Source organism: Atta cephalotes (genome assembly GCF_000143395.1).
Source record: "Atta cephalotes unplaced genomic scaffold scaffold00019, whole genome shotgun sequence".
Lineage (NCBI taxonomy): Eukaryota > Metazoa > Arthropoda > Insecta > Hymenoptera > Formicidae > Atta > Atta cephalotes.
In genome coordinates this window covers 135,932-159,845 of record NW_012130083.1, presented here as the reverse complement: position 1 = coordinate 159,845, position 23,914 = coordinate 135,932, and the positions used below count along the sequence as shown (strand labels likewise).

General features: G+C 37.8%; 2 protein-coding genes across 2 annotated transcripts in view; one reads left to right on the top strand and one right to left on the bottom strand.

Moving 5' to 3' along the window:
- Positions 1-11,736: 11,736 nt before the first annotated feature.
- LOC105618926 lies at positions 11,737-16,898 on the top strand. Its single transcript, XM_012200456.1, has 2 exons — positions 11,737-11,918; positions 14,585-16,898. Exons 1-2 carry the CDS (start codon positions 11,737-11,739, stop codon positions 16,896-16,898), a joined length of 2,496 nt encoding a protein of 831 aa, XP_012055846.1.
- Positions 16,899-19,148: 2,250 nt separating this feature from the next.
- LOC105618925 overlaps positions 19,149-23,914 on the bottom strand; it is a 7,019-nt gene continuing 2,253 nt past the window's right edge. The window contains 8 exon segments of the mRNA XM_012200455.1: positions 19,149-19,336; positions 19,697-19,894; positions 20,014-20,292; positions 21,013-21,211; positions 21,566-21,728; positions 21,846-21,956; positions 22,156-22,308; positions 22,782-22,905. Coding sequence (XP_012055845.1) covers positions 19,149-19,336; positions 19,697-19,894; positions 20,014-20,292; positions 21,013-21,211; positions 21,566-21,728; positions 21,846-21,956; positions 22,156-22,308; positions 22,782-22,905 — 1,415 coding nt within the window.

Genomic DNA, 23,914 nt, shown 5'->3' with positions numbered 1-23,914 from the left:
CGAACCGTACCGACGGTAGTAACGTAGTAGAGTAGTACTACGTAACGTAATAATTACTACGTACAACTAACTACTATAGTATTATTTATTCTTACTATATATATATATATATATATATATATATATATATATATATATATATATACGGTGAGATAGAAAATTAGCGATAGACGATGATGCCTATATATTACGTCATGATACATCGTAATGTCATCATGTGGTTGTGTCGAAGAACATAATCCAAATATACATTACAATCGTAGACACCAGTTAAAGAACTTATGAGGGAAGTATAGGTGCATCAATCAGATGATAATCCGTCTATTAAACTGCTACAAACTAATTATAGCGATCGGTGATTAATGCGACTGTTGGCCGCATTTGTTGACTGCCTGACCGGTGCTAAATCATTCGAGACACAGTTGAGATGGGAATGTCGCATGCTAGAACATACATTGTTAATGTATACCACAGCAGGTTGCCAAGATCAGATGCCCTGTAACACTCGGGCATCAAAGTACATAACGCGATAAGTAATTGTCTGAATATACTCGTAGTATTCTACGAGTGTTCTGACGTAATAATCGTTCTGAGGTCATCTCGTTGTTATTCACGTAACTTTAAAGATTGTTATCACTTTGAAAATCATCAGCGGTACGTCAAGTACCGCGTTTATAAGTATTTCCTCCGAAATTATCTTTCCTGAGATAATATGTTTCGAAAATAGATGAGAGGCCGAAGTACTGAGCTATTATCGAAAGTAATCTGTAACAATCTTTTGATGGTATGCGAGCTTGATCCCGTTTAAAGTGCTTATGAATATTATTATTCACTCTCCTCAAAGAGGATGCCTGTGTTAAGTATTTTCGTAAAAATTATCAACGTGAAATTTCAAAAATGTAGATAACGAGTCTCACAGATCGCATATGTGATTCACGACTTTTCAACGTGTACACGCGACCTTGATCCATACGATTTTTGCACGCGATACAGTGCCATTCTGCAAACGTGTCATTGCGATTTAGCGGGAAAATTAGCGTGGAACAGTTTACACATACCTTCCTTCACTTAAAAAGTTAATACAAGGCGATTGCGATCGCGCACGAAGCAATTAACATGACTCGAGCTCGCGTCGTTACGTCGAATCGATTTTGCCCGCGTATCGCCGCTTTTTCACTCGAATAAAATACCTTTGTTCACCGCAGTGAGCTTTGGCGAAGCGCTGGTATAGTCGATGCATTTTCGCGCGATCCGATGCATAATTATTCCGCTCGCACGACGCATCCGCAACGGAGCTTATCGTTTATTAATAACGGTCCGTACATTTTGCCACGATGAAATTTTAAGGCGTTAAATCTGACGTAGGCGGTGCGTCGAGAGGATATTTCAAGATCAGCGATCCGTTGACGGGCGTACCGAACTAAAAAGTGTCGACCTTGGTGTCGGTACTGACATGGCACGGCTAAAGGATAAACGGTAGCCGCTTAAGCTGACAATGGAATATAAAAATAAGATATAAAGTGAGGAGAACACGCGCGAGGGAAACATTGAAAATTGCAAGGCCGAGGTATATTAAATCCGTCGCGTATCCTGAAGTCAGATATTAATTGCTGCTATTAATGTCGTAAAAATGTTGATTGCCCTTTAAATTGGAATAATTCGCGAGCGAATTATTCTAATTTATTCCATCTTAAAATCGTATTTTGATCCGTCTTTCCCGCTCTTTCTTTCTCAAGCTGATCTTTGATATTATTCGATTCGATGAACGTATAGCGTATAGATAGCGAGTTGCAACACAGAATGGCTGTCCAAGCCAGTGTCCAAGGTGTTAATAAGCCTATGAAATGACACTCCTGTTCACCGATATCTGTCTGGAATTCACTGATTGAGAGATTCGAGGCGTACAAGTCACGACGTTGCGAAACGCGGGATGGGCGCGTGTCGAAAGCTCGAAGGAAAAGGCTATTCGCGTAATAGAAAACATTAATTTCTTCTCGCGTCATGAATTTCCGTCGCTTTACAGTGGCGGATGGTATAGACATGGCGAAACATGGGAATCCTCTTTTTCTCCTTCGGGAAACACAAGTCTCGCAAAAAAAAAAAAACTGAGTGCTGCTGTTCGAAGGAAATTGCAGTACACACGCCAAAGTCACCATCTCAGCGCACCTATGGAAAAAATCGGAATGGGTTCAATTATTTTCTAGATTTCTATTGTATTTTCTAGGGAAAATGAAATAATTCCGATCGGAATTCATTCCGACATGTTCCATGATAGATATGACTCTTGGAGTGGTTCAGTGTTCGCTCTTGCTTAGTATTCATTTTTTTTTCAAAATTTTGACATCGTACGCAATATCTATGACGAATTCGAGGAAGTCACTTTTTAACAGCGATATTGCAATATATCTAGACGAGAACGTTAAATTGTGGCATCTTATTTACATTTGTGCGATAACTTAATTAATAATTAATATTTATCTGAAACTTGATGACTTTCGTCAGAGTTGTTCAATTCTAGACTCAGAATTACGAAATATTTATCACTTAGAACACTATATAGAAATGTGACGACACTACTTAACGGCTCGAAGAGAAACAGGCACGTTGAGAAGTTTTTCATCATTATTTACACTTCTTTTACGAGCAACAAATTCGTAACTTGCATATTTTGAGAGCAACGAATTCAGACAAACCTCTCCGTATCAAAAATTTAAGCGAATAATGAATTTTTTACTGGTACTTTACTCTGCACATTAGAGATTTTTCGTTATTATTAGCGAAATGAATATTCGTTACTCGATATATGAAGCAGTTAGTGGCGGATATTGCGGTTTCCGAGAGATTTGCGTTGTTTCAAAAGCAAGCGTCGTATACAAAAGCGAGAGCGAGAAAAATTTCAGTTATGTCAGAAGCACGTTGATGTCGGAAATCCGACATTAGACTGCTCGCTGCATTTCGTTCCTACATAGTTCTCTTTGTTCGCTATGTAGTGAATTTAAAATTAATACGCTTTCTCATCAAATATCGTTATCTTGTCGAGGAAAGGTTTAGCATTCCTAGAATTCCAGATTTGACGGTTACAATATTCAAAGCGGATATTTAAAGTAGCTCGTTCCTGTTTAACTTTCTTACTTGCCGGAAACTCGCCGACGAGTGTCGAAATTATTGCGCTTTCTCAACGATACCGTTACTCATAAAAAAAGATACGAAAAGTCCTTGGTTTATTTGTCAAGATTTTTAATATAAACATTAATAACGAATTTTATTGTTATTTTATTTGTTTTTTTGGTACAATATTTTCTCTCTCTCTCTCTCTCTCTCTCTATCTCTGAATTCTAGATTCTGGATTTAAGCAAGTATATAGTTAATGGGAAAACAAAAGATAATTCTAATGCTTTCTGCGTCAATTGCGCATGAATTGAAATCTCGTAGATATAAAATACTATGATTGAAATAAATAGATAGATCACTGCGCTCGATTAGACTTTAAAATGTAATATCGAATGATAATATATCGCGACCTTACACGCGGAATAAGATATAAAAATTCCATTCCTATTAAATGGATATAATTATCTTAATGGGATAATTGATGATAGCGGACTCTTTAAAAGTGCGTCACTCTTTGCAAAGCTTTCTTGCGGGCAATTTGTAGCATTGCGTTATTTACACGATTATCGCTTCGAATATTATACTTATCGACGCTAAAAATGGTAAAAAACTTAGGAAATAAAGATTAACGTAAGTCAAAAACAAGCAATGTCATGTATGTACAAAGATATATTTTTTACGACATCTGCCGTAGTCGGCAATAATAATATAAGCTGCGAATATTTCCCTGAATATTTCATTGAACAGTCTAAAATCTTTACTAATAAAAATTGTGGTAATTTATGTTAAAATTATTTATATACCTGATAAAGAAAAAAAAATTCATTGACTCTCTGATGAGTATATTTTTCTGATGAGTATATTTAATGAGCATGATATCGTCCGCACGTGACTCCACGTATAGAAAAAAAGAATGCAATGTAGTGAAGAAGTGAACGGTAAACGTCTTGGAATTTGGAACATCTCGTATTCCGACCAGGAAATGAAGCTGTATTCGATGATATTCCGACTTGCCCACGCATTCTCGCAGCTATGTTAAGGAACAAGATTCTTTTTTGTTACCAAGGCAATATCAATTCGTAAATGGTGGTATAACTCAATATTGGGGAATCCCATACGATATGCGCGCGTCGTAAATATTTTTACTCCCTTCGAAGTAAAATACGGAAGTGGCAAAAACAGACATGACAAAGTGACGATGATGTAGTATTAATAATGAAATATTAAATTTGGGAAGGTAAAAAGAGATTTCCGCATCCATGAGCGATAAATTAATTAATTTTAATTACTGACGCCGTCGTAAAAAGGAATAACTTGGCAAGAAATGCAGAGACATCAATTTCTTGCGTTCGCTGTTTTTGTTAATGTAATCGGATGCTGTGATACGATGCGGAAAGAGAAGCGACGCAAAAAACGTGTATTTGCTATGAATACGCTTGGTGATATTTTACGATCTTCTTCTGCAGCTGTGGTAAAGATTAAGGACACTTTTATACTTTGCAAATTAATGACCTTAATGACCTTATAATGTCGACCCTATCTGTCTCTTTCCACACCTGTTCTACGTTCTGGTATGCTAATTCTCTCCGCGCGTTCCTCGGCTAGATAATCGCGTAATCTTGCGAGATTGCGTTGCAATAAAACTGGCGACATTTTATCCGAGGTCGATAAGATATAATATTGGCTCTCGCAATCATATGATACTCACGATGTACTTACATTAATGCTTAATATAGACATCCCCCTCTCTGCTTTCTTTCCTAAAGTGATTTTAAACATTTCGTCAATGGCGACATTCCTCAGTCCCACGTTGTTTGTTCATGGTGTCAGTTGGTTCTCGCGAGACATCTTAAATACTTGTTATCTTTGACCGTCCATTAGACAGCTTCTAGAGACGTTAATTTTTCTCACGAGCGAATTCACTTTTTAATTTAAAGTGACTTTTGCGTCCGTTAATAACTCATCGATAATCTTTGTGTCTCTATCTTTTATTTCATTATTAATCTCTGGAAAATTTCGGGCAAGAAACGAATATTGTCTCAAGGAAATTTTGTTTACGAATGAATTTTGATTTACGCAACGTGGGGTGAGTAAAAAATTTCATAAATCCGTACAATATAGAAACCGCGCGAATTGCGAAAGTCAAGATTTGTTTTCGAAATCGCCATTCTTTCACGAGGAGTTTGTTTTTTAAATGAGTTGTATATTTCCGTTTACAGAGCGAGGTAATATCTGTATGTTGCATCTCACACTGGATGTATACTTTTTTTTGAGCGCGCGGAACAGAACGATGAGATTTTTACTATCGTATTTTAGGTTTCCTCGAAATCACTATTTATTATTTAAAGTTTCAGTTTCGATTTGTTGTATCGAAACTTCGAAATTTTCTATACGTGCAATTTTCCCGAGTGTTTTTCATCCTGACGAATTTTCCTTTCGCACGCTGTTTTGTCTTGAATGACACGCGACAAGGAGTTACATTGAAGTTTGATATAGTGTGAGATTTCTGAAATTAATCAATCCTTTTGAATTAATCGCCGATGAAATAAGAGCTTGCTAGGCCAAACGTCAACTGAAGAAGTTCTCCAGAAAGATCATCGTAGATGATGTTATACGCGCGTGACTTAACTTTTCAATAATGCTATAAAAATATCGCTTATCATTGTATTGTCGCGCTTGTTCGATTCATCTGCTGACTTATCATTAGGAAAACAGATTTGATAATTATTCTCGAAGAGGGCGTATATAATATCAAGAACGATTTAATATGCGAAATAAATTGCACAATGTAAATTCTAATGTAATTTCTTCTTTATCTCTATTTCATTCTTCATTATCGACACATCTTTTTTATTTACTTTTAAACGAGAGGTGAATACATCACTTTAAACTTTCCGTTGCGTCTTATATTTTTTTCAAAATTAGATACCTTTTATATTGAAAATTTAATAATTATAAATAAAAGGTTTCTTACGCAAAATCTATTTCAAGTTGCATTTATTCCGGCGTTGCGCGGTCGCGATAGATGATAAGAAATACTTGAGAAATACTGTTTATCGAAAGCCGAAAGAACACAGTAAGAATAATGCTTCTGGTGTCTATTTTATCTTCAAGGTCTTCGAGAATGGAGCACGGAGAACTGGTACGAAGGGAATAAATGCGATCTTGGCGCCATGTTATGCCCTTGTATCGAGATCAACTAAGTTTCACATATCTCTGGTGAGTTATCGGCCTTACCCAATTCTCTTGTTAACTCAATATCGAACGACCTTCGGAAGTATTAGAGATTTCCAAGATACTCGTCTTTGCGCGTGATAAATTATATCTCACGGATCGTAGATGCCGCGCTGTCTGGAACTTGCAATTAGAGATCCGTCGCAAATGTCTGGAACCGATTCTCATTGAAATATGTTGTTAAACTTAAAAATTTGAAAGAAAAAGTTTTTATATCGGTTCAATTTGATATTTAAAGACTGAAATAATCTCTCAAAAAGAGCTAATGTTTATATTTGATTCAAATCAATTATATTGATGAAACGATAAAATATATTGTATAAAAAATATTTCAAATAAATTATGACTTTTATGATTTTTAATATACTTGATAACTATGTATTTAGATTTTCCAAAAATCCAACATTTTAAAAACACCCCCCGTCCCCGTTAAGTTTTAAGAAGTTGTTTTCTCCCTTAAAATTCAAATTAAATCTCAGTTGTGACAGATTAGTTTTTGTGGCAAAACATCGCGTAAAAGTTGTAGTAACTTTCGAAACATCGTTCGACATTGCGTTCTATACTTATTATTGTACCATTCTTGTTATACACAGTGCGACAAATAATTTTTAAGACTGGCGCCATATCTCAGCAATTAGTGACACCATTTGTTGAACATTAGCATCATTAGAAAGATACATTTTTTTCTTTCAACTTCATGCAAATCGGATAACAAATGACAAAATTATGACAGTTCTTCCTAAACAAATTTTAAATCGATGTTGAAATTTTATCGTGGAACAAAGAGCGGTCATTAAATTCAACCCAAAACTTGGTAAAAGTGCATCAGAAACATTCCGGTTGATGCAACAAGTGTATGATGATGCTTGTTGTAAGTCGATCAAATGTTTTCCTGTGGCATAAACGATTTTTGGATGGTAGAAAGTCGCTCATTACATTCACTTATTACATTCGCTTAACTTCGATAACAAAGGAATTATCCATAAAGAATTCGTTCCATCTGGTCAAACCGTTACTGGCAACTATTATCTCGAAGTTTTGAAACGTTTGATGTCCAGAATCCGTCATATCCATCCCGAATATCGAGATCCAGAAAGTTGGTCGATAACGCGCCATCTCATAATTCATTCATTCGGGTCAATTTTTGACCCGAAATCAAGTCTGCCATATTCTGATTTGGCTCCGTGCGACTTCTTTTTATTCCCAAAATTGAAATTAAATCGCTGTAACAAGTGTATCGAAGCAAGAGGAGATTATTTTGAATAAATAAAACAATAAGCATAAGAATATCTTGTTTCTATAGCGTTTTATAAGCTCAGTCTTAAAAATTATTTGTCGCACTGTGTGTATACGAGCGATAACTCATGGAAGATTTTGCCTAAAGTCTGTTGCGATGCGCGAGGGAACATCGTCGTGCGCGTCGAAATCGTAATATGAATGTCGGAATCGAGCTTTATCGGAGCAGCCGGAGGCGTATAACGCCAACAACGTCAACGTCGACGCCGACGTCGTCGACGTCGTCAATTTCCCCGATGTGTACATTTCCGCGTACCCGCATCGCGCGGGCCGACACGACATATCGCGGTCCATGTCGACTCCGCTCACGTGAGCGGCACGCTTTATTCGGAATGACAATGACATCTGCTTCGGATTCGCTGCCGATGATATCCTGTTATCGCGCCCGCGCCGTGCGCAATTGACGGATAATGAGCGACTCGCGACTTCTGTTTAGATTTTTTTTTTTTATGCGCTATTTCTGGCAGGATATACAATAGCAGACGTTGTCGCGGTCGTTCGCGCGGAAGCGATTTCACGTTTATCAAGTCACGCGCGCGAAAATAACGCCGTTATAAGACGCGTGCATTACGCAGCGAAATTCGCATAATCGACACGCGTGTTGGATCCGAGTCGAAATTTTTCTCCTACTTTAAACCTTAGTTTTAAGACGTATGTAGACTCTAAAGATGACATATGTAGACTCTAGAGATTTATAATAGGTTCTAATCTAATGAATGGAGTTTCTACGCCTGTAAATGGCAGTTTTTGCAAGATTTCCTATTTTTAGGCTTAAAAGAAGTTTTTCCAAATAGATTAAGTAATATTAAAAAAAGCCCTATTTGATTGTACAAGTATCAAAATAGATTTATAAGGTTTAATTGAAAAAGGTTCAAAGTAGAACTAAAATTTCGACTCGGGGAGCCTCTTATAGCTCAAGAATCTAATCTATGAATCGGTTCACGATGAATTGTATATATGCAAGTGTATATAAGTTTGCCTTCCGGTCGAAATGCTAAGTGGAATATAAATGCACTGGTTAACACTGCAGTAGATCATGCGTACAATATTTAGACTCACATTAAATATAGTCTGAATGAACTGTGGTAATTAAGAGGAAACTTTGTTGTGCGTTCCAATTAATTTAATAATTTTTTAAATATTAAGGAAACTTTAAAATTTTTTAAATGAAAATCTCACTCTAAAAAGTGAAATCTTACTCTTAGGCTGATATTTATAATCAGTTCTTATTCTAAGACCTTAAGTCTTAAGTAATATCTTAAAATGCTAACGCAGCCCTTTGATTTAATTCGTAACATCATAAGCTTATACTATCATAAGCTTAAGACAGTCCTAAATATCAAATCCGATTATGAATTCCGCTCTTAAAGATTGAAAATTGAGCTACTCTTTTTTAATACGGACTCAATTTTCACTCTTTAAAGCAAGATTCCATTTTTAAGAATTTAGAGAGAAGACAAACTATATAGAACATTAAATTTTTTAATTAAATAATTAAAACAATTTTTCAAGATGAGAAGAACATTAATAACATTGTAACTATATTACACGAAAATATATCATGGAAAGTGTAAGTTATTTTCCTCTTCTCGTAATACCTTACATTTACGAGATCTACAATTTTTACTGCGAAACATATATCGTGAAACGATTTCGCTCGTAATACTCGGTACACAGTTATAAAAGTACATTTGAAATGACATTCTTCTCACGTGTCGAGAAGACAAGTCCGAAGGATACCATGGAATAAGAGCGAGTTAAAGATGGAATTGCGCATTTATTGCGCAACGAGAACAGTCGTCATATGTACGAAATGGTCTCACTCCCAGTTCAATTATCACTTGCTCCATAAAATCACGTGAAGTTCTGTTTGTTTCCATTGGCATGGTATGTTCTCGTCGTCGCGCGAACGCGAGATCATGACTCATGATCTCACGGGCTCATCGCGCGATAATGCCATTTCGGAAACCAACCAAGATAATAGATCATTCGGCTGTTGGATTCATGTTGAACGATATTTTTCTTGAGACGGGATTTTTCGCCAAACGGAAATAAACGGCTGTCTGTACATGCGGATCATCGTAAATTGATGCCTTCGACATGTTCTCTGTCTCTCTCTTGCTTTTATTCGTTTTCTCAACATCTCGAGTTTTGAACCGCTGCCAGATTTCGCAGCAATCGAGTGTAAGGTCGATCGCTGCACGTTGAAATGATAAGTTCCACTTTGTTGGCTTTCCTCTTTTCTCGTTATTCTTCCTCACAGGAAAGAATTATGTACGAACTTAGAATCCCATACTTAATCCCATAAAAACCAAAGACCGCTGTAGATTCTTCTCTCCGTTTCTTCGTTTACTCACGAAACTAAAGTCATATGAATCAAATCAAGATTATATCGCAAGACTAATTATTTTTCTAGTCAAGTCTAAGCAAATCTCGGCGCGTTTTACGGATTACGAGACTGACGGAATTTAGGTCATTGTCATTTATCACTATAATTTATGACTTTATATATTGCCTATCTAAACAGGTATAAAGTCTAAATGAGAGGTCTTTATCTAATTAAATAATTCTTATCATAATTATAACGCCCCACTACAAGTGCTAAGATTGTCGTGATTTTAAAATGATTATCTTGATAATATTAAAAATCGTCCGTAACGTTTAAACAGGGACTTCAAAAGCGACGAACACTTTGCGCAGATTGAGAGATAGGTGAAAAGATTAATGATAAAGATTATATATATATATTGACTTGAATGATCATTCAAGTAATAGCAGTGCAAAAAAACGAGTGAATAACGATATATTGCCATTCAAAAAAAATTAGTTGACATCAATCAGATAAAGAAATAGAGAGAAAGAGAGAGAGGAGAAGAATCGTTTTATTTTCGAAACATCTTCGCGCTTTCTGTTTACACGCCTCAGGTATTATGATGGCGAACAAAAGCGCGTTTTTTCATATTAAAATTTCATATGTACCATTGATCTTTTTCATCAACCTGTTTTATATTACTTGCAAAGTAAACATAATTTAAATACATAATTTGAACATAATACTTTAAAACTTTTAAACATTTAAAAAATATAACATAGGCCTATATTCATAGTCTGTTCTTATTACAAGATCGTCTTAATATTATTTTAAAACGCTAATACGGCGTATGTCCTCTAATTGGTTTGTGACATCTTAAGACTGTGCTTAAGACAGTCTTAAATATAAGAATCAATTATGAATTGCCAGCCTAAAGCATTTTAAATGCGAGAGAAAAAAGGGAGACAAAGATAGCTAAGAAACATACGCCACGCTATATTCAAAAAACATCTTCATTACATTAACCTCGGTCTGCGTGGATTATCTCTCTTTTATTATTTAAATAGACCGTATTTGTTCGAACTGTTATATGCGGGTACAACAACGGATGGTTCGCGGAAACCATCTTTTCGTGTTGAGTACAAAAGGTATGTTTTTCCTGTCACGTGAGCTCTTCTTTCTTAAGATCCTCATGTGATCTCGATCAATCTCGTTCGTGCGCGTACAATTGAGCGCGTGTACACGCGTGTTACATATTCACGCGGATATTTTTGCAACACGTGTGTACGGGGAAATCCGTCTAAAAATAATATGTCGACGGGAACTCCTTGAGAGCGTCGTAGTCGTGCCATTTTCTCGCGACATCATACGAAATTGAACCATTTTAAGAACGCAATAAAAAAATTTCCAGCGGGAAACAGCTGGACCATAATCGAAGATCGCGCGACAGTCTCGCGCAACTTTCTTGGAACTCGCTCAGAGTAAATTTATAATTTCTTAGAATTCGCTCCCCAAGTAAATTAAATTTCATGATAATATTTGAGGTTTCCACGAGTGTTTACTTCAAAATGCCAGACCCACAAACCTTCTAGCATCTTTAAATTTAATTTCTTTAACGCACATGATTCCCTTGGCACACCAATATTACGAAATTAATCTCGCGCTAAATTAGTTGAAGGATCAATCTTGATCTCGAAATTATAGTTAGACGGATCGGAAGGCCACTCTGACGAAAACGACGTTGCATTTTGTTCCAGATCCCGTAATATACTTATTATTTGTGAATGGATGGAGCTGCGACGGGAATTGGAGGAGGATCGGTTGCGGACCTGGGAAATCTGGAAAGATGGTGGAACAATCCGGGGATCGCGGCCTGGAGCTTCGTCCTCTTCGGCTGCTTTCTCCTTAACGCGACTCTTCTGCTTGCGTTTCTTGTCAGGCCGGGATTGCGCACCATCTCTAACAGGTTAGTAGAATCGATTTCTTTCGTGCCGGGAAATCATCAAGTTGAAAGTATCCGAGTCGTTCCCTCGATTCCGAGAAGAGAAACATTATTATTGACTTTTACTATCATTCTAATATTCCTTGGAGACTTTTATCTAACTTATATATCTTGCTACGTATCTTTGTTTTCCAAATTTCCACATTTCGTTGTCCAAACGTTTCAGTGTCAATAACTCAAATTATTGCATGCTATACTTGTTTATACACTGGAAAAAATGTATCATCAATTTTAATAAAATTTAGTTGAATACTGCCAACTAAATATTTATTAAATATAAAGATATATTTATTTAATACAAGAAATGTTAATTTGATTTAACAATCTTTTTTTTTTTTTTAAACAAATATTTACTTACTGTAAGTAAAGTTGGCGGTATTGAACTAAATATTTATTAAAATTAACTATATATTTTTTTCTCAGTGTAGGAAAAGGGATAATAAATAATATTGTTGATGTTAATGCGATTGTAAAATTGCTCTCATGTTGTCATCGAAGAAGCGGTCCAGTCAGTCACACCAGCGACGATCAGTTGTGTCGTAGGCGACAATTTTTGAATTTCATTACGAACGCAGTTCGTTGACGTATGTGATAACGAGCGTAATTATTCTTGTGGACAGCAAAGACCGCAAAGGATACAAGGGACACACGAGTGTGCGTTTGTCGCGTCGCACGCCAAACCGGAAATAAAAGCATCGCGCGCGCGAGACGACGAGATGGAAATAATATATTTAGGCGTCGCCATACTTTCGCGTAATATTCACTGAAACGCGACGACGATAAATAATCCACAGTGCGTTCATTTCACGCGTTGTTGCGTTCCATGCCAAGGTTAATAACCCTACATGCACATCGATAGCGACGGCATTTCTGTTTTTTTCCCGAGTCGATAATTGACCAAACTTTACGGTTTTATTGCAATAAAATGAAATAACGGCAAAGCTCTGTAAAGTAAAGGCCGGAATAAATAGAAACTCATCACGCGACCGATATTTATATCCATGGCTTGCTCTGTATTAAAATTAAAAGCGCTTTGATCAGTACCGCACGGATCATTTTTTTATTGGTTAAAATTCGTTTACGGAAAATGTTGCATCTGTTCTCGCACTGTATGCGATTTCGTTAAAAATGCCGAGAGCCAATCGCCATATCAATAGCAGGAAAATTATATTTTCACTCGGACGCTCGCGTTTGCGTGCTTTTGCATATGGACAAGTGCGTATGGATGTATTTTCTATTGTGTCTGTAAATAAAATAGCATTTCAATACGTCGTTTTCTATAGATTGCACAAATTCTGTGCTCCTCGATCGTGGGAGACTCTGCCAGTCTAAATATTCCAGTTTGTGATTTTGTCGTGTCGCCGTCGACGCGACGTAATGTGGAAAAGACGGAGGTAAGATATAGGTAGATATAGTTATAGTAGGTAGGCGTTTTCCTCGTGTAATTTTCATTGAAAATTTAGCCATCGCGCAAATGACTCGAGGCCTATTTGCAGGCAACGTAAAAATAACCGCGTACGTGAGATGTAAAGATGACTGACGTATTCAGACTGCGATAGACTCTTATTTACTGTACAAACAAAATTTTGTACAAATCAATATGACGTGTCGTGCTGTTTGAATATCCTATGATCGTAAATAATGTTCCTGCGTCGAGAGACGAATGTAATGTCAGCTCTCGTTTATTGAAATTCGATTGGGCCGAGACTCAACTAATTTCTGCGAAAGTAAACGTTTCAGTTGATATTAGTAAGTCATATTAATAGAGCTGCGCACTACTAAGACTGGATCTATATCATTGTTATTACGTAGACTTCCACCTGCTGAGCCAGGAAATCAATTACTCGCCGAGTACCAAACTTTGGCAACCGCAGCAACGAAATGTAATAATAAATCTGTCGTATTTTCAGAACATTTCGTCGCTGTTAACAGTGCAACTCGAAACTTTAACATTCACCACTGTATAAAGGAAAATTCATTTATTATCTCGTGTCCGACGACACATTTTGCAAAATAACGTGAACGATATTTTCGAGCTATACTTAGATCAAAGTGCTCAGTTGAATTCGCTCGTCGATCCATTGATAACACAAATAAATGAACACGAAACACCATGAGTACTTTAAACGTTTTTCAAGACGAATTTGTCATATTGGCAGAAATAGCGAATATAATCCATCCATTCCACGACGGAACAAGAATATTAAGCAATTCGATATAATTCACATGACGTTCGTGTTTGCTAATACGTGATTTGTAATTAAAAGCGTAGCAGAAAAATAAAGCTTCGCTTTCTTTTCTTTCAGTGCTTTCTGTAGCTTTGTGTCTCTTTTAATAAATGCTTTCTACCAATGAATTATATACGTTTGTGTCTATTTGTCAATTGTCAAGTTATTTTGATTCAAAAGTGACTCATGTGAAAAAAAAATATAAAAGATCTTCCCTTCTTTTTTTTCTTATCCTATTTCGCCTTGCATCTTGATTGATTTATTAATCGTAATATATCTCATCTCATGATTTAATGAGCTATTGTCATTCAATCATCGATTGCTAATTTAAGACAATCACACAAGAGTCGGACATTATCAATCGTTCGATGTTGAAGACGGCTTGTTCTGTCTCAATTCCAGATTCGTGATGAACCTAACCGTTTCGAATCTGCTGACTTGTGCCGTGCTGAACCCATTGCTGATGATGGACGGTCCAACGGTGGAAGACACACTGATGACATCTACGTCAACGCCGGATGAGTTCACGTCGCCATTCGGTTCGACATCGACGTCTGCATCGGTCGCCAGCAATATCTGTGCGATATCGGAAGGTGCCACTGCGCTCGTTACCACGTCGTCAGTGCTATCGGTCTTGCTGATTGCCATCGATCAATATTTTGCTGTGGTGGACCCACTGCGTTACCGGGCTCGAGTCGACAAGCTCAAGTCGGCCGTGCTGATCGTCTCCATCTGGCTGGTTTCAATGACCTTCGGCTTGGTCGCTGCCTTGAACCCGAGTCCGCGTAGCCTGTGGCTGTCCTGCAGCACAACAACGTTGCTGAATAACTCATATCGCGAATTTGTATCAAACGTTACCGCGACGGCGGAGACGCCGCTCGAATCCGCGTTCGCGTTCCTCAGCAACGGGACCAGCGAGGAGGAGGAAGAGAAAGTAATGAACAACGTGACGCCAGCGTTACTTAAAACGATCGAGTCGATCAAGATCGATAGTAGCGTCGACCATCTCGAGAACTCTACTGTGATTTTTCGTACCATGACTAACGACTCTGTTACTTACGGATTCATTTACACGGTCGTACACAGTGTATTCGCATATCTACTTCCATTCGCCGGTGTTTGTTGGATTTATATCAGCATCTATTCGGCCGCGCACCGAAACTCTGAGAGAACTCGTAGGACTGGCTCGCGACCGATTCTTTCGTCGGGTAGCTTCAGCGAAGATCCGTACTATTACGTGAAGGCACAGCATCAATCCGTTGACACGTTTCCCGAAGAGTTTCGTAGAATACCCAAAATCTCGAGTCTTTCGTCCATCGACGAGACAAGCGAGACTACGCATTCGGTCAATCAGATATCACGTCGGAGATCCTTTTCATCATCCTTGGACGCGGCACAGACGGGATCGAATGACGAGCAGACGTCGTCGGGAATCGTTTTCACGGTAGGACTGCAACCGTCTGATCAAAACAATGGTAATAATTTGACGGAGGCAGCTAATCTGCAGACAAAGGACTACCTCAAGAAGGAACGCGTTTCATATGAGAATCTCGTTGCTAGCAAATTCCACGATTCGGAAGCTGATCGGAGACGAAAATCTTCGTGTGATCTAACGGACGAGATCGGGGAATCCTCCGGGTGGATCGCCGGGGCGGACTCAAGTGATTCCGAGAACGATGAGCGACGCTACGATTACTTCGACTCCTTAACAGTTCCTAAAACAATTCGCAAGATCAAAATCCTCACAGATCAAAGATCCTCCGACTGTCTTCTGTCAGTTACCCAATGCGAGAGGACAGAGGAGGAGTCATGTGATGACGTGATGGACAATCTCGAACAGGATTCTTTTAAGACGACGACTTGTATCGAGGAAGAGATCTCTACGGTCAAGACAATAGAACAAGCGCAAAACGAGGTCCCGAATTCTAGCGGTAATTCGGAGAACAAGAAACCGAGACGACCCAGTCGCCGTTTGTCAAGACCCAGTATCTTCGATGCCAATGTGGAATCATACGCGATTAGTAGAAATGCAGAAAACGTTGGCTACAATAGTCCGGAACCCTCATCTTGCTTTTTGACGCCCATCGTGACGATCACGCCCGCACCTGGCAAGTCAAGTTCGCTGCACCGAGTGGCCAGTGTACGTAGCACCAACAGTTACATCAATTCTCTCAAGCATCGGATCAGCAACGGCTCCTTGTTCAGATATCGTGAGGAGACTCGGGCGGCCAGAATCAGCGCGCTGGTGATCGTAATGGGTCTGATTTGCTGGTCGCCTTACGTGCTATTGAATATGATCAAGAATCTACCACAATACTCGGGTTACGTGTTCCCGCACGAATACGACGTGCTCGCACTCAGTTTTTTAATCCTGGCTGCCTACGTAAGCCCGTTGCTCTTTGGCTATCGATCCCGGCGAGTGAAACGAGAGCTGCGTAAGTTCTTCTGCTTCCATCGCGAACTCTCGTACAAGAACAATCGTAGCTTGATGGCAAAGAAGGTGCTAAAGCGACGGCACAGTAGCACTCTGAGCCACCTGGAGATGGATCATCGTTACAACATCTTCAACTGCGTCTATGGCAGGAGCAGATGGCCCAAGGAGAAAGTACAGTTCGTCCAGATGCCGGACACCGCTCTCGCCGTAGAGACTTGCAGGAGTAGCTTCTCTAGCGGCGCTAGCACACAGATCTCTAGCACGTCTACGGAGGAGTGTTGAATCGCAATGGATCTCGCGACACTGCGCGGAATCTTACGCGTTGAAATCGCGAGAGAACTAGTTCCTTTAATGATCGATGCGATCATACGGAAGAAAAAATACGCGCGATGCAAAGGAAAGCAGCGCAAATTACGCCTGCGTTCGGGTATGTTATATGAACTTGGTAAAGGACTTCGAGCGATCGAGACAATAAGTAAACAGAAATAAGTACCTAATGTAGCCCAATGATGAAAGGACAGTACATTGTGGTATGTGGATCGATATATTTTTGTAGTTCGTCACAGTCTTTAAGTGTTCTAATTTTATCTTTTATTTTCGGACATTATTATAGTGTGAATGAGACTGAACGATGCGAACGTTTGTGTTCCGAGCAGTCGACAACTCGTCTCCTCGACTACGTGAGAATTCAATTGTCGCATTTTTCTTCCGACAACACATTCTTTTGCTTGTGCGTAACAAGGTCTGATTTAGCAGAATAATTATGCAATCGGACATTGAAATTGTTTATTTAAAAAACGACGCGAGTTTGAAAACTCCATGATACGTTGCCGCAAAACCGAGTAATATCGCCTTGCGCCGTAATCAAAATAAACACAAAACTCGTTGCGTTTCGCGTATTAGCAAACCAGCGCGTGAAACCGCTATTCGATATTGTTGTTAAATGGAAATATCCGTTTTAGTATTAAGAGCATTATCGCGCTAAGTCGTCAGGTGTTAGCCGACTCGAGAAGTATTAGAGTACGCCGAACTCGAAAGGAGGCTTTAGTTTTTACGCTTATTGACGCACTGCATTCACACGTACTTTCTCCCCTCTCTTCCCACTTTCTGTTTTTTTACCTATGTTTGTCGACGTAATTGCGGCAATATCGTCTGACGCACGCAGGTAGATCAATCTAGTTGCCACGGCGTATTTATTCTCTTAAGCGGCTATTTATTCGCAGAACGTCGAACATGTGTCGTCCGTACGGTTCTCTATGTAGATATGTACACAGCATTTCTCATGACAAAACTCTTCGTCGAGGCATCGTCGTTCTCCGTCTAGAGGATACTCTGATCGATTCCTCCCCCCGCGGTTCTTACTTTTGTATATTACACGTGTAGAGATTCGTTTATTTATTTTAAATAATTTGTATATAGAGAGATGAATGGCGAATCTCAAGTGCGCTGCTAATCCGTATGTAAAATTACTCGTATCCTCGTATGTAATGTTTCGTCAGCGTGGTCCATATAGTAAAATGTACGATATGTCATTATATCGTTTTTGTATTATCCGCTATGGTGAGCTCGACAGGCTGTCTAAGACATGTGATAACACCAAAATATTAGCCACTTAATATTAGCTTATAGTATTAATTTATGTGACTTTCTCAATAAAACACTTTTTGCGATATGCAATTCGTGTTGAATATAAGAATACATACATGCGTAAATAACTTTTTGACACACCTGGATCCTAATAGTAGGTATAATTATATAAAATTAAGATTGACATGGCTTAAATTAAAATGACTTAAAAGAGAATCGCAGGATTATGATTTAAAGTATACGTGGATGACTAGAATAATTATGACAATAATGGAACATCGTTGGCGCATTAAATTCTAACGCACTAGGATGGAAAACGAGAAATTCCGAATTCAAATCTCACAATTAGTAAGATTTGAATTAATATTTTCGATTCCCACAATAAGTTAAGTTTAGTATTATATTAAAGTTTTCATTTTTATTTTTTTTTTTACAAAAATTACACCTGTAGGTACTCACTTCATTACAGACTTCTATCTTAAGAACACAGAATGTATCTTGAAGATAGTCGGAGTTTATCAACTTTTTTGTAAACTTCTTTATCAAGAACATTATGTAATCCACCATGCGCTCGTGAATGTTTTGCAACATGGCGCGTTCAAACAAAACAGAACTTTTAATTATCGCAATTGCTGCTTTGTATATCGCGCCTTTGCATAATTTCGCAAGTCTTAGCTTGACATGCGAGGAACTTTAACCCATCAACATTTGACCGATGAAAGACGCAAAAAAATATCACAAACAAAATATCTGGTATTTTTCCACTATAAATAAAGAAATGTAGATTATATCAATTTATCAACCGTCAATAGTGTGAAACACTTCTTATAAAATTTCAACGTTAATGAGTTAATGTCATCAATCTTTAGCTATCTGACTCATGCCTGGTCCAATATAACTGAAACACTATTTACATTACTCTTTGGAGCAACAGCCTTTTCCTGCTCATAGCCGAGAATGTTCGTAGATCGGCGGTCGCGCCGGAAACGATGACAGTTCCAACGTTGGCAATTGGCCATCGTCGTTAGTAAATGTGCTATTGTCGTACACTGGCGGAGCCTCCTTGTCTACTTTTCTCTCCACCTCCGCGGGACCGTCCATTAGGAACATGGTGAAGAAGAACATAATGGAACCTACGTCAAAGAGTCTGATATTATCATCCAACTACACACGTTTTTTTCGTGACCAAAGGCTTGTCAGAGCAATTTTACTAGTCGTTTTCTAGTCGATGATTGTTTTTTTAATTTATTTAAATTCAATGTTATATATATATATATATATATATGATAATAAAATTAAGAATTGATTCTATAAAAGTCATTTCTAATAATAGCAAGAAACATTTTGAAACATTCAAACATTGGAACGCTTCAAGATGTTTCTTGCTTCCTGAGTTGAAACTTCTATAAAAAATTCAATGACATAAGCGATTGCAAATACAAATTATACGGCGGCAATAAGAATTAATTTCGTATTCTGTTACATATACTTACTGATACCATAGCAGCCAGCGTAAAAAATATATAACGATTCCCGGAAACCGATGGCTATTCTGGTAGGCTCAACAAGGATTGGTAAGTTTCCGCCAATGTTATTCATGACAAACAGGAAAACGCCGACGGTTGTTGATCGCAGTTTCAGAGGAACAATCTCCACCACAACAGCGAACACTATTCCGAACCACATTTCAGCTGCAAATAAAACGATCGTTGAGTTTAAAGGCAATTGCTGTATAAAATATGTATCGATATTTTATGGAATGTGTGTTTGAGCTTGGAAATTTAGAGCATTCAATTCTGTCACGTCTTACCGAAGAAATAAGAGATTCCTAGTGTGATCATTGCCCAAAGAGGATTGAAATATACCGAACCGAATGCGAATGGCGTTGCGATTAGCTGGCTGATCGCCAGACACGCTACACGCGAACGAATTCCCATTTTTGCTACGATCTTGTCGCTAACTACTCCACCAATCACGACGCCCAAACTACCGATGACAATTGTGACGGCGAAAAGCCACCAGCCGAGATCGTAGTCCGGAAAGTAGTCTCTGTAGTACAGATCGCAATTGTAAGCGAAACACAAACCGCCTGAAAAAAGCGACAAAATCCTGTTTGGTAAAGCAGTACGTGCAATTTAAAAAAGATTATGACATAAATCAAAAGTAAATAGCATGATCGAAGAAGGAAATAGATTTATTAATAGGAAAGAATAAAGATAATCCCTGTATGTTGACGATTTAATTACGATCAAGTAAAATAATTGAAATAAAAGGCTAATTGGATATGGAAAATTGGATCCTGGATGGTGAAATGAATTATTTTTCACACTTGATATAGCTTATGGTAAACAAAATTATATCACAGACATCAGATTCAATAATGAAATCAATAATGAACAGTTTATGGCTTATCCAAAATGTAAAACTTGTTGCTCACAGAGCATTTGGTACACCATAATTAAGAAACAACGTTATTGAATCTTGTGTTTACGATATCTTTTCATATTATAAATGGAAACTAACTTATTTCATTGAGATTTAATTTTCTATATAATTAGTGTGGAATATTTTAAAATTAATGCTGGAACTTCAAAGAGAAGTTATATTGTCTTAAGTCAGATTTGACTCGTTCCTTCTTCAAATCGACGAAATTCAAACACAGGTTTTAGTTTTATTAGATAAAGTGTATTTAAAGAGAAGAAAGCATCACGGCAAGACAAATTCGCTGAATTAATGCAAACTCGAATAGATCGCTAATATACCCTCGATATGTATCTCAATCCTTTCGCTTCAAGGTATTGCCTTTTACCGCTATGTCTGATGCTGGCGGCGAGGCATAAAAGAACAATGCGCGGTTGCAGTAGTACTTTCCAAATCGATAGTCGCTCTCCGTCGTTAGTCGATTCTTCTCCGATCGTCTTTCTTTCCGGTTCGGTTAACGACAGACCGGTGAGGAGGGCGATGATTAAGCCGATCACTCCGGCTCCATAATAACAGATCCTCCAGCCCTGGCAATTAATAATTAAATTTAATTATATTAACTCTTAATTGTCTCTATATTTTAATTAATTTATTGCTTTGCTAATATTATGTATTTGTGCCAGTATTTAATCCTGAATAATTTGATTCGAATATGCGAATCTTTTTTTATACCATCGTCGGAAATGATCTGTTGTACTATCGAAACAATTTAATGTGACCTTCATTATGCTTTCCTTCCGCACGGAAATGATTTCAGGTTATATATCGAGCAATTATTTACCGGAACACGCCGGCTTTGAAAATGCCAATGCGAAAAGAGAGAGAAAGAGAGAGGGAGAAAATAGCACAAAGGAGACAATGTCTATCGGATATTAGCTCACCAGGTCCCAGGCGTTCAGATTAGGTATGTATCGACCGACCGGAAAGGCGATGCCGTAACCGCCATAAATGCCCCAATTGAAAATGGACATGACAAGGCCTCGTTGTTCTTCCGAGAACCAGTCTGACAGAAGACCAGTCGCCAATGGATTGCATCCCGCCTCTCTGCAATATTCGTTCGGATTTTAATATAACATAACACGGTATGATCGTAATTCGTTCATTCGTTAATTACGAACGAACAATCAGAAGCGGAAATGCCGTTATATTACCAGGACTTACCCCGCCGCCAGAAGCATTCGCAGAATAACGAGCTGCCAGTATTCAATCACGGCTCCGCTCAAGATAATTGCAATGCTGAATATCACAGTGCAAACAGTCAGCAGTTTTACTCTGTAACGAGAAAGAAGAACGTTAAAGATATAGCAAATATATTTTGTCTGTGCAATTATAGATGCAGCTTTCCGGCAAGAGACACAGACAACAGTGAATCATTACATTATATCCTTATTGTTTGCAAAAATTCTGTTTGTTAAAAAAGAGATGAAATGATCACTGTGGCTCTTCCTGGAAAATGTAAATTGATTTTTACCTGTTGTATCTGTCAGCCGCGACTCCCAGGATAATACCGACGATCGTGTAGACCGCGATGAAGCTCGGCCCCGCCAAGATTTGATAGTCCAGACCGAGGCCATTGTAATTCCACTCGCAGTAATAGGACCCGTTCAATTCCAGGGATTGGCAGCTGCAGCAACAAAGAGCGTTTATATGAGTGAATCGAGCGAAAGCCTGGCGTAATGACGCACGCGATAATTGCTGCGTTGGTGTACAGACTTCGATCCGTTCGATCTGTCCATATAATTATCGTGCAAATTATCGTACAATTCGTTTACACGAAGATTCATCTCATATCGTGAATCACGCGAAAAATTATTTACAGCACTTATAAGTAATTTTTCTGGAATGTTAATGATTAATCTCACGGAGTCACGTGTCTTCTCAAGCAAGCATTTCGTAATAATATCTCAGTTTTTATTATCGATGCGTGATTTAGCGGTATCAAGCTACGCACGGTGAATTAATTTTCTACAAGGAAATCGAATTGCGAGAGGAAACGGCGATCTAAGCTAATTGTGCTTACAATTACACGTGAGTCTCTCGGCGGAACGTTTTCCCAACTTTTTGGGGATTTTTTGGAGCACGTGATACAAAACTTACTAGGTAGAATTCTCCGCGGTTTCGCATGGCATCGGAAGTTCGGCCATCGTCAGCGTCGTCGAATTAAATTGGCAGGATATGTCACCATAGTGCAAGTCCTCGGCGACCGCTTTGCTCGTCACACCTTGCCGTTTTTTAAATAAAAAATCAGATCATAATTGAAAACGCATGTAGTTAACAACACATGGAAAGAGAATTCAATTCGAGCGATTATATTTCGTTATCAGAATTCAAATTCTCAAAAAATTGATCAATGCGTTGATTAGATTCATTGATTAATAACGTAGGGTGAAATCGCCTAATATAAGATACCTTTTTTAAAGACTTGTAATTTATTTAATTTGCAACCTTAATTCCTATTTTTGTATCAGTTTTATAGGAAATATATTCAAGATTTATCACCAAAAGTTAGCGACCGATAGTACCTATACTTTGTTGTATGTGAAATTTTTTTATCGAAAGTGCCGATTTTACTCAAAAAAAGGATTTTCTTGTATGAGGTCTCATCTCATAACAGAGAACTAAGGAAAAAATAAAGGTAAGCTTTTTATATTATTACAAGTTACTTGGTAACTTATATTATTTACAAGTAGGAACAAAGAATTTGAATGTTTTATATATAATAATTATATAATTTTTCGATGTGTGTATGAATAATCTTAATAGAATCATTATTTTTAATATTTCGTTCAAGCTTTGAGATATTGTATTGTTTATGCTCTCATATTAGCTAGGAATACTCTAAGTATCTCGACTTCCATATCTTGATTACCAAATCTAATCTTTATAGTTAAACAAATCATTATGTCACGTGTTTTCCTATTAATACGACCTTACTCTATCACTGCATGCAGACTTTATTATCAAATATTTATTTATTATACAAGGTTTGAAGACTAACCTCAATAAAATTCGACAACATCAAGAATCTTTTTTCATAAATATTACACGCATGATTTAATAATGAATTTTCTACTAAATATGTTTCACTCTAAGTAATAAGTTTATAATAAAATCAACCGCATGCGCTTATTAGTTTAGCAGAAATCCCGCTATCTCATATTATGGGAATCTATCCCATAATAGGCGACCTTACCCTATATATATATATATATATATATATATACTCTCTT

Bases quoted from the DNA above. Each gene is read 5' to 3' on its own strand.
- LOC105618926 (XM_012200456.1), top strand. From the start codon at position 11,737: ATGGATGGAGCTGCGACGGGAATTGGAGGAGGATCGGTTGCGGACCTG. The intron at 11,919-14,584 runs GTTAGTAGAATC...TCTCAATTCCAG, and splicing joins TTGCGCACCATCTCTAACAG to ATTCGTGATGAACCTAACCG.